General features: G+C 37.0%; 1 protein-coding gene across 1 annotated transcript in view; it reads left to right on the plus strand.

The window, feature by feature from the left end:
- Positions 1-14,551, plus strand: part of ADAMTSL1 (ADAMTS like 1) — a 376,924-nt gene that overhangs the window by 154,217 nt on the left and 208,156 nt on the right. The window contains exons 9-10 of the mRNA XM_007098528.3: positions 897-1,035; positions 13,705-13,755. Of these exons, the coding sequence (XP_007098590.2) occupies positions 897-1,035; positions 13,705-13,755 (190 nt within the window). The remainder of the gene's footprint in view (positions 1-896; positions 1,036-13,704; positions 13,756-14,551) is intronic.

The raw sequence follows: 14,551 nt of genomic DNA on the forward strand, positions 1-14,551 counted from the left end.
TTTTTCACTCTAAGACTCTAAGTCTTCATCACCACCTCACTAGAAATCCACAAGACAAGAAAGAGGCAGGTGGAAAAGGTAAAACACATTATGAATGGAATGAAGCATTACTCAGCAGTGCTATTTTTTAAAAGAATTCTCTAAACAGTGGGAACTTGTGCGTGGACACTAAAAAACTATTGGCTGGAGACTTAAAGAGAAATGAGAAAGGATTTTAGGTGAAGCAAAAATTGAACAGTAGGGGGGTACTATTATGGTTGTTGTTGTTGTTTTGTAGGGATTCCTAATGGATACTATTAGGATCTTAATCCTCCATCTTCTCAGCCTAGCCTACTCAGGTTGAATTTAGACAAAAATAATGTTCCCAGGCAGCTGGAAGGACCCCATCTTGTGCTGTATTTCATTGTCCCCCATTCATCAAGGGGAGCAGTGTTAGGGTTTATTTGATTGATTGATTGATTGATTGATTGGGGAGTTTATTCTTCCTGGTGCTTCAGATACAAGGGAGGCAATTTTGCATCTTTGCATGAGATGCTTGGCAAATAAATACTGGTCATCTCTTTTGGATACAGATATCCATATTACACTTTTAGATTATACAAAACAAATTAATAGTAATAGTACTTACAGCAGAGTCTGATCACCTAGCTATGCCCTTATGTAGTTCAAACCTTACAGTATATTTGATTATTACAATTTGAGTGGAAAAATCGTATTTGAGGCCTGCAAAGATTAATGAGCCTTCCATATTTCTGTCTTTTGTCCTGGAAATTACTGAAGTGTTGGGGAAGAATTTTCATTAATGTGAGATGGCCAAGAAGTATAAAGAAGTATATTATGTTATACATTAATATGACATGTGTGTTGAAACTTGCCTGGATGGTTTGATACTGCAGGTTACCAGCTGACATCGGCTGAGTGTTATGATCTTCGGAGCAACCGTGTGGTTGCGGATCAATACTGTCACTATTACCCAGAGAACATCAAACCCAAACCCAAACTTCAGGAGTGCAACTTGGATCCCTGTCCAGCCAGGTCAGTCAGATTTACTAGTTTATTTATCATAAACGTAAGTTGAGTTCCATCAGCTTCATAAAAATTTAATTAAAAATAAATAAGTGTTGCTGTCCAGGGTCCATTCCTAATCATGTGTTATCCGTACCCATGCCCCATGTTCTTGAAGCTGTATGATGCCCTCTCAGGGTCTCCAGAGTTTCCACTTGCGGAGCACTCTTCAGAGCTATTTTCTCTTCTGATTTCTTTTTATTCTGGTACTTGTATCCCTCCTTAACAAGGTCCAGGCCAAGGTGGTGGCACAATGTTCTCAGGATTCCTTCCATTTTAACTTTGTCACTTGATCAGTGACATGGTCAGAGTAGACCATATGTAAGGATCACAACTGACCCATTTTACCCTGGTCCACAGTAATTAACTAGAATCAAAACCAGTCTTAGAACAGCTCTAATTTTAACATACCCTGACTTTGTCAAAGAGAAAGCAGGACTTATTTGCAACAGTCAGATTTTTTTAAGGTCTTTTTAATTAGGAGTTTTAAAGAGACACTTGACACCTGCACTAGTACTGTTGCTTTCTGGAAATCTGATTGGCCCTCAGTTATCTGTAGGATTAAGGATCAGACTGACATACAAAATATCTCAGATGATGAGTAGTCATAAAAGTACAGGTCAACAATCTGTTCATGGTGTAGCATTTGCCTTTGTAGTTGCAGAACTTCCTGGTAAATCTCTTTATTAGCTTCCTTATCCTCAACATATGAGAGAGGATATAAAAAAATTCTTCTCCTACAAAGCTAATCACGAACACCAAAAGATAAAATATCCTTTCCAAAGCTCCTTGGATTTCTTAGAAGCACCTCAATATTATTTTTTAAATCATAGTGGAGTAATCATGTATACATAAAACAAAATTTTTACATAGTTGAAATACTACATGAACAACATGCATGAAAAGTGTTCTATCTTTGAAGTTTGTGTTTTCTGCTGTTAACTTTCTAAAGTTATTTTCTTGTACTCTGTCTTATATTCATGAATTCTAAATTCTGCATGTGATACAAAATTGCCTCTTTCATATACTTAGCTCATAAAACTGAACTCAGAATAACATGTTTTCATTAAAAAAAAACAGAAAAAAATGATATTTTATAATTATATAATTTAGGTGAAGTTTAATTTAATTTAGGCTCATATTACACCAGAAAATTATGTATTAAAAAGTGGATATGGTATAAAAACTGAATGAGGTATTAAAATTTTGCTTGGCTTTTTTTAACTTTGGAAATACTAAGTGTACGAAGTGTTTTTAGCCAAGATGATTATAGCCAATGCAGTTCAACCCCACTTTTAAATTATTCTACTTATTATATAATAAGTATATAATATACTTATTATATCTATACCAGAAGACCAGTGTGTGAAAAGCATAGTTATCCTAATTCAGACAGATCAGTTCAGCCAGAGAAAGACTTTGAAAGTCTTTACACACTTTCATCAAAATTTATGTATGAATTTCTAGGAGAAATGGGGGAGTCACCCCCATATCTGGGGGAAAAGAACTTCAATAAAGAGATGGCCAGGGAAGACAGTTGTGAAATAAGAGCATTTTGTTAACAATTTTAAGAAAATGTTTTTAATCTACTCAATTTTTTTCTGGCTTCTGAGTTTTATCTCTCTTCTTGTTTGGAGTAGTATTTGTGGCCTATTTCTTACTATCCTAAAGCAAAAGTCCATACTATATTGAAAGAAGTTTGCCTGTGAACTTTATGCTTTGTCTGTGTCCTGTGTTATTTTAAAACATCTAATACAACACATGTATAAATGTTGGGACAGGTGGCTATTAAGGAGAAAGAAAAAATAAGTTAGAGGCAAATGTCAGGAAGCTGCTTTTTTCAATGCAGAAGTAATTAAACAAAGCTGTAAAGATTAAGACTTAGCGGTAGGAGAGATTTAAGAGGAAACTGCTTTAGGAAATGTAGATTTGCTGCTTCAAGGATCACTGGGAAATTCGTTGTACTTTATTTGCATACTTGGGATCAAAGCAACCTTTCTAAATTCTGAGAGAAAATAAGAAGTGATGGTTCGAGAGCACCTACTGTATAAAATAGGTCTGCCCTCCTGTTAGACATAGCCGAGTTGAACCCTCAAGAAACTGCTTCCTAACTACAGATTTAACTGCCTAATAGTTAAATCAAGAGTGACACAATGACATTAAACTATGGCCCTTGTGTCTAAAATTAGAAACCCTCAAAGGGAAAATGTAGACATTCTTAGTGCTGACATATTTTTGAATTTCCAAAACAATTATTTTATCTAACCCTTGAGATATTTGTTCACTTTACCTGTATGAGACTAGGACTTAGGACCTATTATATATTATTTGAAGCAAAATCCCATTCATAAGGCCAAGTTTATTGCTTGTCAAGGCTGGGAAGTACCATGGACAGCAAAAAGTACACTAAATAATTAGTGTGTAGCCCTAGGCTTATTATTTTACCTTTCTGGACCTCAGTTTTTTCACCCAGAAAATGAGGGTGAGAGGGTTGTTTGTTGCATTAAATTGTGGCTTTCAGACCTTGTCTACAGAACTTATAATTCCATAGAGTTGCTTCACTGAATTTCATTTTACACATTTTGAAGTATTTTTAAACAATAAATCACAAAACGTTCATATATATACATATATATATGTATATATATTTAAACATGTTAAACTAATTTTAACTTATTAAAACTCAGCCAAATTGTAAAAAAAAAAAATTGTTGTAACAGTTGTAAAAATGTTATACCACCAAAGGAACTACTTTTTGCACTCATCATTAAGTTCTTCAGTATGTCTGTTTAACTGAAAAAATAGGTATACTAAGATTGCAAGGTGAACTGTAAAAACTGTTATCATTAGCAGCTCCTTCTCTGAGATAATAGGAATTTTGCATTGCTGCACATCTAAAACCAAAACAAACCAGAAATAAACTGGTTATGATGACCATTAGCCATAATCCTTGATATCCAATTTTTTCTGTTTACCAAAATAGCCTCATTGTTTGCATTAATTTGCTTTATAATAAGTAAATGTTTACAGTTGAACTAATGAACTAAATGATATCCCTTACTCATTTCACTCACTGACAATATCCACTGACTCTCATGGTGGTGGATTGGTTCATCTTGAAGTTAAAGGGATTGTTGAAATGTAGCCCATTTTTTTCAAAACAATTTTATGGTTTTATGGCTTTTTTCTGATGCTTAATGCTAAGAAATGTTGATGAGTTAAAAGCCTATGATGAAAACAATAAAACTCACTAATAATCCCTAGGGGCCACAAATAACCAGTGTTAATGTTTTTGCTATATTGCTTTCCAGTCTTGTCTATAGCTCATAACATCGATGAGATCATACTGTGTACCGCGGACACTTGGAATTCAGCAATTTAGTGTTCTTGGTTTCCACTATCCTAAAGCAAGCCTGAATATCCATGACATTTAGTAACTTGACATTTTGCTGAGGCAGGAATATGAGTCCCCTATACTACTAGACCAACATTTGAGCCTACCTGGCTGCCAGAAGTTCCAGCCCAAGAGAGCTTTGTTGCTCTCTGCTGATGTCTTTTATGCAGTCATTTTTATGAAGTGGTAAAATACTTTGTCTCCTTGCCAAAAGTGTTCTCAAAAAGGAAGCCAAAACTTAACACTTACAATGGAAGGGAAGAGAAAGGGAAGTTAAAATTTTAATGGCTTTTAGCTAAAATTAAGAATGTTTCTCATTGGTGACTCAGAGCTATGACCTCACTAATCCCCTCATATGCTCTATATGGCGTTCTGGTGGCAGTCTCAATTTGGGCACTTCCAGAAGTCCAGAGGCATTCCCTCCCCACCCGCATTTGTCCGTGATCTACTGCATGTTTAATTTGTTTTCCACTGCATTCATTTAACACTGTAGTACGAACCTTTTCTCATGTAGCTAAGACACTTAGAATCTAATCAAATGTAAAATCCTCTCCTTTGCCTGCCATGCTATAATCATAGCTTCTGTCATTTTTTAATGCCTCTCTCTGCTGTTGTTTGTTCGTGTGATTTTTTGTATCATCTTTGCCTCCCAGTCGAAGGGTAAAACCCATCATGTGGCGAGAGAGCCTCAAAATGTATGCCTATGGTCCACCAACAACTAAAAAGGCATAGTTTTAGTTCAGCTAATAAGCACCTTATGTTTTCAGAGTGGATTTTAATGTGAATTATGCTACATTTGGTCGTATATATCTCAGTCTATGAGACTGAAAAGACTGTTAATGCTGTCTGGGGGAAATTGTGCAAGATATTGTTTGTGAGAAGATCAGAGAACCACCTTTTCAGATTTTTTCTGGCATGGGCCTCAAGTTTTCCCTCCAAGGCAGTAATGAAGGGGGCTTAAATTGGCAAAGGTTGGAAAAGTGAAAAAAGCTCTCACTCATCACACTATCATGGTCACAATCATTAGCAAACAAATCGGTTTCTAGCTGAAACTGCATCCAGATTCCCCCTTCCCTCAAGGAATTCAGAGCAACAGTCCTGAGAAAATGCCCAAACTTGTATGCCCCAAGCGGCAGTTGTTGGTGAGTTCCAGTGGACTTTTTTATCCAGCTCCATTTAATTTGACAGAAAATTGCATAAGTCATCCCTGGCTATCATTCAAATTGTAAACAAAATCTCAAATGCAACTTTAAAGAAATAATCTGCATCATGAGAGCCATTATGTGTACAGGGCATATAAAAATCTGGTCACGCTAACTTCGTGACCAACTAGCCCAATGGCAAAACAGTCTGGTGGTTAAGCGGGGAGCTTTGGAGCAAACAGGTTGGCTTGGGATCCTGGCTGTGCCATTTACTGGTTGAGTAGCCTTTGGACAGTTACTTGTTCTCGCTAAGTCTCAGTGTTTCATCCTATGAAGTGAGGAAAATAATAATACTTACCTCACAGGGTCATCATAAGAAATAAATGTCCTAATACATTTAAAAAGTTTGACTGATACATGTCTGACACATGAGAAGCACTCAAAAATGTTAGTTGCTACAGCTTTATGACTAAGATCATGATTATGATAGTGTTGATGTTACCTCAGAGAGGAATACCCAATCTTCCCAGAAATCAGCTTTCTCCTCCATGAAAGGAGGAGAAATTCTATATAGGTCTAGAAATGTAGTTCTCTGTTATTATAATAGCAAGACACATAAATTCCTAAAAACTATATCAAAGTAAATCACACTTATCAGATTTTTAAAATACAACAACCATGATAAATTAAAGTAATTAGCATCTCCACAAATCACAGTGTGCAATTGCCTAATAATCCCCACTTACCCACCTGTGATACATTGCTGTTTAATTTAGATAGGATTTATGCCCTGTCTCCAAAAAATGAGAACTTATTGTCAGGACTAGAAAATGGTTCCTTAGTTAGCATTAAAGTATAATGAAATGTTTTTCTAATCTTGGAAGTCTTTTTGTTATTTTGTAAGAGGTAAATGACTTAGAAAAGTAACAACTTACTTTTAATCACCCTCATTTGAATATACTGCTTTGAGTAGCTAATGAGTAAGCAATAAGAAACTTCACCATAAAATCCCATTTCCACTTTCATGTATTATGTATAATGAGGTAAAAAAGCAGAGTTCTGGTTCTTTTTAGGATGGATGGTCAAACCCTTCCCAAGTTTATAGTCATACCACACATCACCAGACCATCAGCTGTAACTCCATTATTGTGGCAGTTCAGTCCTACCCAATCAGCTCATTATTACTAATAATGATAATCACTTTTCATATTACATTTTATACTTTTTAAAAGCATAAATATTTACACAATTCTCTTAATTAACTTGTGAGTTACTAGAACAGGTATTATCATCATCATCCTCCATTTAACCTCAACCTATCACTTTGACTTTACTAGCTAGTAACTTCTTTACTTAACTTCTCTAGGTCTGAGTTTTGCCTTCTGTAAAATGAGTATAATATTCCTGTAAGAGAGTAGCTAGGAGCATTAAATGAGGTAATACACATAATGCTCTTAGCAAGGGTCCAAGCACTCAACAAAAGTCAGCTATCATTATCAAATTGAGAGCCAAATCCGTAAAATGACTTGTTACTTCTATTTGAAGTTTAGAAAGTGCTTTCACATCCATTTTCTCAATTCAGTTTCACATTCCCTGACAGGATAGCAGGACAGAGATTAGTATCTGTATTTCCAGATAAACAAACTGAAGCCTAAAGAGGTTGAGTGATCTGCCCCGAGTTAGATTGTGAAAAGAAAGCTGGATTATAAATCTAAGTACTTCCAAAGTATCTCCTCGACTGTGTAAACTCAGGTAACCTGATCCTTGAGGCAAGCATTCATCCCACAGAACATCCCCCTTTGTTCTTCATGATGCCATCAGCATCCTGTAATATCTGGTTTAAGCCCAACATAGACCCCCACAGCAAGTTCAGAACTGACAATCATATGAATACAAAGTTTGCTATGGGTCTGCGAAATGATCACATACTCAGGTCAAGCAAACCTCTTTTATATAAGCATAAAGACTGATGTTTACTAAACAGTGACCAATCACTTAGGACAGTACAGGAAGAGATAAACAAAGCCCAGGGAAATATTACTCCCACTTACTTAAAAGCAGTTCAGAAATTGCATTCATTAATGTCAAGAATATTAACCACAGAAATATCAATGAAATACTAATATTTGGGGCCAAATGATCAAAAACTCTCCATTGGTTTTATAGCATAAAAATGAGTATGTGCCTTAAAAATATTTTCAAACCCAAGTGATGAAACAGGGTTCTTTTGGTGTGGTTCCTAGTAAATGAATGTTGCCTCATGAGCACAATGGTCTAAGAAAAGTATGAACTATTTGCAGAATATTTTCTCATTTGCTGGATCCCCTGTTTCCTAGGAAACCCCACTATGTTTTATAAAGTCATCAAACATTAGAGTAGGAAAGATTTTGAGATGATCACCTACTTCAGTGGTTTTCAATCTGTGGTCCACAGAGCGGCAAGCTCTACCTTTAGCAGCCACTAAGAAGAGGGCAGGTAAGATAGAGCTCCATGAGATGGGTTACTTCATCTTAAAACCCCTGATTTCATCCAGTTAGATCTTGCAGAGGTCCCAATGTAAAGCACTCAAGATCATACAGAAAGACAGTGAGAGAAAAGAGAACTGACTGTCCATCTCCCAGCTCCTCGGGGGTCCTTTTCCTTAGTATACCATGATCCTTTGTGCTCTACCACTCATGGAAAAGTGAATGCCTGTGTCTTTGCCAACTTTTGTTACTTCTCCCCTCCCCCATTCTAAACTGTTGCTTAGGAAGAGACTGGTTTCTATTGCTCCAGGGTTGTCGAGAGGTGATGAAATACTCCCTTTTGTGCCAGAGCTCCCTCCACCACCCACAATTTCATTCATTTTTTTTTTAATTGACTGTCTGACTTGTACCAGGTTCTATGCCTGTTACCATGACAAAGGCAAAGAAAAATCAACTAGAATCTGGGCCCCAACATTGCCCAGACAGAGTTGTATAGTTACAAAGCAGCATGGCATCTGGAAGACACGTGAGACAGGACAGAGAAGATTTTTCAGAGCTGTCATGGCTATTTCTGGGAGATAACTAATGGAAGAGATGCAGAGTTTGGCCAAGCAGGCTAGAAGCACAGGTGTCATTACACTGTCCTTTCTGTGCTTCAGATCACCTGATAGCCAGCAGCCTTCCTTAACTGCCAAACCACCCTCCCAAACAGTCCGTTCCCTCCCACAGATGCCAGAGCTAGCAGAAGGCAAGGAGTGGGACTAAACATGTGCACAGTGAATGGCAGTTTGTTGGAGAGTTTCTTTGACCTTGTTTTGTTTGTTTGCTTTCATTCTGGATGGTACTGCTTGGCTTTGTGTCTGCATACCAACAGCATGACTTCATCCAGTGAATATTCACTAACTGCCCCTGCACAGGGCATGGTGTTAAGAGATCCAGTAAAGAACCGACATGGATTCTGTCCCATGGTGTTAAACTAAAGAAAACTTACACATATTAGAACTTAGTAGATAGTTAAAAGCAATGAGTGAAGTTAGTGTGATGGGTATTTGGAAGGGGAAGAAGGAATTTCTGCCAGATGTTGAGAGGGAAATTGAGGACAGGCTTTAGAAGAGGTAACACTTGACTCAGAAATTTCACTGGCCATTATGGAGCCACTTAAGACTTTAGAGATGGGAAGCAAAATATCGATTACTGTGATAGCAGCGAGCAGGCCGGGTTGGGGGAGGCAATGCCTGCAGGCAGAGATCTGTTAGCTGACTGCTGCAAAAGGACCCAAACTTGTGTCACCAGATGTGCTTGGCAGACATCACAACCGGCAGAGCTGACTGCCATTAGGGAGCATGGGAATAAGAAGCAACAAAGATGTCCCATAGTGTCTAACCTGAGTGGATGGGAGAATGGTAGTGCTCTGAACAGTCACAGTGATCACAGGAGAAGAAGCATTTTGCAGGGGAGGGTAATGAACTGTTCGGACACAATGAGCTCGACAAACCTAGAGCACATCCAGCTGTCAGGAAGTTAGGCTCTGCAGCTCAAGAGGAGAAGCAAGAGGTCCTTAGAGATTCACAGAAAGGGACACTTAAAACCATGAAAAGGGCTTGTTATGGTTCATTTCCATTATAAAAAAAACACAGAACTCCACAAATTAGGCTCCCATAGAGTTAGCTCTATTAGGATTTTTCCTGAAGAGAGGTTTACTAAATAAATGAGCCTGAATAGAGATTGATGTCTAAAAGTCATTTGAAGTCAGGCACATTGTTCTAAAGTAGCTTCTGAGATTTCAGAGCAGACTCAATAATCTTTAAATGCCACTTAGGATTTGAGGTGATGGCCTCATTTCATCTGCTCATAATGTATTTTTAAATGTCTCTCTTTTATTTTCTCGGACTTGTATTTTGTCTTACTTGAATATTCTAATTCCTGTGACTGTACATTATAGGAAACTTGGAAAACAGAAAAATATCAAACTACAATGGCAAGGGGCACCTGGGTGGCTCAGTCAGTTAAGCATCCAACTTCAGCTCAGGTCATGATCTCACAGTTTGTGAGTTCAAGCCCCGCATCAGGCTCTGTGCTGACAGCTCAGAGCCTGGAGCCTGCTTCAGATTCTGTGTCTCCCTCTCTCTCTCTCTCTCTCTCTCTCTCTCTCTCTCTGCTCCTCCCCCACTGTGCTCTTTCTCTCTCAAAAATAAATAAATAAATAAACATTTAAAAGATATATGAAGGCAAAATTGCATAATCCAAACACCAGGAACTAACAACTCTTTTTGGTCTTTTTAATATATTTCTATATACATATGTATATGGGTCATATATGTGCGTCTATATATAGACACACATATATGAATTATAAAAATGATTAAATAGATATACAAACCCATGAATTTTCTCAGTATGGTGGTTCACATGGTATGTTCTACTTTGCATTGAAATTTTTTCAGTTGACAATGTCTGTGTCATTAAAAATGGTTCAAAAGGCTTTATGTTTATGACGGCATAATATTTTTATTACATGAACCTGTCTTAAAATTGAGGCATTCTCCTATCGTGGAACAGTTCCTCAAGGTGTGTACTTTGAGAGGATGAGGTACCATGGCTTTTTCCTTCTTACACTACATGAGTCCAGAATGACATTATCCTCATCTTCTCATTTCCCCCCATGACCCCTGATGTCAGGGAGTCTGATAGAGTCAGGTAACTGCTGGGTGTAAGAAGTGCACGAGTGATCAGAATAGTTAAGGCAATGGAGAATGAGTGCTTTTACCCAAAAACGGACTGCTTTTTACAGCTTCCCTTTCTGATAATGTTTTAAAATTATTTTTGCCTCCTTCACCACTCCCCACATATTCAGATACATGTCTGAATACAAACACACATGCACAAACACACACACACACACACACACACACACACACACACATCACATCACACACACATCAAGCCCTAAACGTAGCAAGAGCTTTTTAAAATCCCAAAATGGCATCCTTTTTCGTCATTCTTCAATATGTACACTTTGCCTAAGAAAAAGACCAAGTGTCCTAAGCAATAGGTAAGCAATAGGAAGTTACGTCTAGGCCACAGTGCCTACCCTTCTGTGACAGTGTGGTGAAAGGCCAGGGCCATGACATGAACCCCTAGAGAGAGCAGAGCCCATGCACATGAACATGCATTAACAAGACTGGACAGAGCACCATTGTTTTGATATCTTTCTGTTTTCACAGGTGCCATAGAGTGATTTTATGAGTCTTCACCATGACCCATGCCATAGAAAGACAAATATAGCTATAGTTTTGCTGAATCCAGGTTTAGAGCTCCTTGTTCAAACAAAAACACAATTTCTAAATCAGTCCAAAGCAAAGCCCAACATCTTGAATTCTATACACACCCCCTTTTCTTCCCCCTTCTTCTCTTCTAGCCTGTTTTCTTCAATATCACTGCCTCCATTTTAAATATCATCAGCTGATAAATCAATTGGCAGACATCTGCAGCAGTTCATTCTAATATTGAGGATAACAAACCATAGCTATAAATTTTTTTGGAAGAGAAGGCAACGAACTGCATCTTTGCACTTAGAAGGTGCTATAGGCATGAGTAAAGATACTAGGGTTAGCTCAAATATAACTGCAAAGTCTATTTCAATAATTTCTTAATTAACTACTATTAGATGCATATCCAGAGTTATTAGAACTTTGGAAGGTTGGAATTCTTTAAAAGACAGCTCTTTTAGAAAGAAAATTTCCTCAATGACTAGACATAAGAACTATTGGAAAGAGATCAACATGATTATAATAAAAGAGAGAAAGAGACGATTAGTCTTTCCCATCCAATTGTCTGTCAGAAGAAGGCAGAAAAGAATAGGAAGTTTCTCTAACTTAGAAAAACAGGGAGAAAAGTTTAATCTTAGTACTCATTCCATTTTTCTGTTAGAGCCAAGGTATTTTTTCCTTCCTCAAGTGCAGCATCCATCTTCACGAATATTGTTACTGTAGACCAGTGCACATCCATACACCATGAAAATTTAATCCTACAAATGAGTACAAAAACTTTAGTCATACAAATAAAGATAGAAAATTTAGTCACATAAGATAAACAAGTAAACTAGTACACCAATGGTTGTCTTTTCTGGAAATAGAAATCTATCTTTTATAGCTTTGTTTCCCATGTTCTTTTAGATTTAATTTCTCTCATGTATCCTCTTACCTCTCAGTAATTTCTTCAGAAACTACCTTTATCACTCCCTCTTTCCTCCTTATTTATGATGATCTCCAGGCAGTGCTATTTTTCATCTTTGTGATCCATAGTATACCAAGCTCACCCATTTCATCCAAAAGCTTAGATTTGCTAGCCCTCTAAAATGAACATATTATGTCATCCTAATCAGAGAATGAGATTAAAACATAAGCCTTAACTTATTTAAATATAAATATCAACATTTATATTGAATATGGATATATAAATATATACCCATCCATCTATCCCAGGGATACATGGAGAATACATGAGTTCCTTCGGTATTCAAAAGAGAGACTTCCTATCATTTGTCCGTTGTGGAATAAGTGTCTTCTGCTCATGCCCTACCATGTTTTGTCCTGGGGTGACAGCTGTGTACTGAGTTCTCTATGTCTCCCACTCTTGATAGAGGATCTGTTATACTAGCCCTTTTATCTAACACCAATTAATCATAAATCTTCCACAAACCAGGGGATTCTGCAAGAAAGTCTTGCCAATGGGAAGCTTTAGTTGAAATCAGTGAGGTAGTTTAGTGTAGTTTATTAGAGTCCATAAGGCCTCTAGGGACTTCCACACAGCCTATAATATCATTTCTTGTGAATCCATTAGCCATACAGCCTATAATGTCATTTCTTATGGCTCCTTTGGCTCTATCTCTGAATCTCACATGTTTCCCATGACACTAGATATACTAACAACATTCATGACCATCACAACCATGACTGTAATAGCAGTTAACACAATATCACATTTTTATAGAACACAAAAAAGATCTTTCCTATTTCTTATCTCATTTTAACTGCTCTTCCTTTGTTTCTGTAGGAAACTTGCTTTTGTTGGTAGCTGCCCACTGTATTCACTAGTTGACTGCTTTCCAAGATAATTCATTAAAATCTTTAGATATGCTGAGAGAAAAAACCTATTTGATAATGCACATTACAGAGTATTGTTGATTCCCAGGTATATACTCTTATACATAGCTCTCTCTTTCATCAAGATTGAGACAGTAACTATAATTGCTTGGTGAGCATCTGGAAGTAACATTAATAATGATAATAATGACCTCATAGGATGTATAATTTGGGGGATTAAAGAACATTTATAAGCTTATTGTGTCACAGTTAATGATGAGGTGCCAAGTTTTCTTGCCACCACCCTTTCCAGTGGTATTTCCTGCTTGGATCAGAGAACTAATTATAGTAAACGGTGCCCTTGCAAAGAACTTGCCCCATCCTCAAACACGTGCCAGCATAAAGATACCGAATTGTTTTAGTGTTGTTTGCAGAGACAATTTACTAATGTTGTTTTGCATTTGTCTAACAAAATTTGTATAATGTAATCATTTAGTGTTTATTTTATTGTGTGTACCTTCTACTCAGAGGGTTGGCATTATTGTTCCTAACAGTGACGGATACAAGCAGATCATGCCTTATGACCTCTACCATCCCCTTCCTCGGTACGTAAATCAACCATCCTGATGTTAGAATTAGTAAATCAGCCTCTGCTTCTTTTATATGTCTATGTAGATATAGACTTTGTGTTTTTTTTTTTTCTGTAAAAGTAAGATGATAGATAGTATAGTTCGCAATCCATCCTGAGCTCTGCTTCTGAATAATACTGGGTTGCTTGGACTGTGAGCTTGTCATTCAAAAAAAAAAAATTTTTTTTAAGATAGGATCCTATTACATTGAGGTGGACACAGTAATTCACTCTTATTAGATAGAGTGTATGGGTTATGTTGTGTCTTTCTTTCACTCCCTCTGTCCTCTTTTGTTTCCCTGCAAAAGGACCCCAGTCATTAGAGCGCTATTGCTAACTGTTAAGCAAACACTGCCTGAAGTATTATCACAGTACCACAAATGTGGGATTCCAGATGTGCTATTACTCTACATAAGGGCTTTAAATATCCTCTTTTTTGTTCCAAAGAAATTATAGTTGTGTACAAAAAGGTGATGTTTTCCTATCTCTATTGTTCAGAACATTTAGGGGACATTTTTTTTTTCTAAAACATAAAATTCCACGGGCTGTGTTTCTTTTTTAAAGTACAATATATTTTTTAACTAGAAAAAATAATGAAAGTGACTGAAGAAGTTTTAAGAGAACTTGTTCTTTATTAATATATTCATAAGAAAACTGGAGAAGCTGAAAAATATTCTAGCTACTGAGTGTATGGTCTGCCACATTGGAAACAGCTCCCCAGACAGAAGAAATTAGAATCGTGCTTGAAGTGACCCCTGAGCTAAGAGAGGCCT

This window comes from Panthera tigris, chromosome D4 (assembly GCF_018350195.1).
Source record: "Panthera tigris isolate Pti1 chromosome D4, P.tigris_Pti1_mat1.1, whole genome shotgun sequence".
NCBI classification, from domain to species: domain Eukaryota; kingdom Metazoa; phylum Chordata; class Mammalia; order Carnivora; family Felidae; genus Panthera; species Panthera tigris.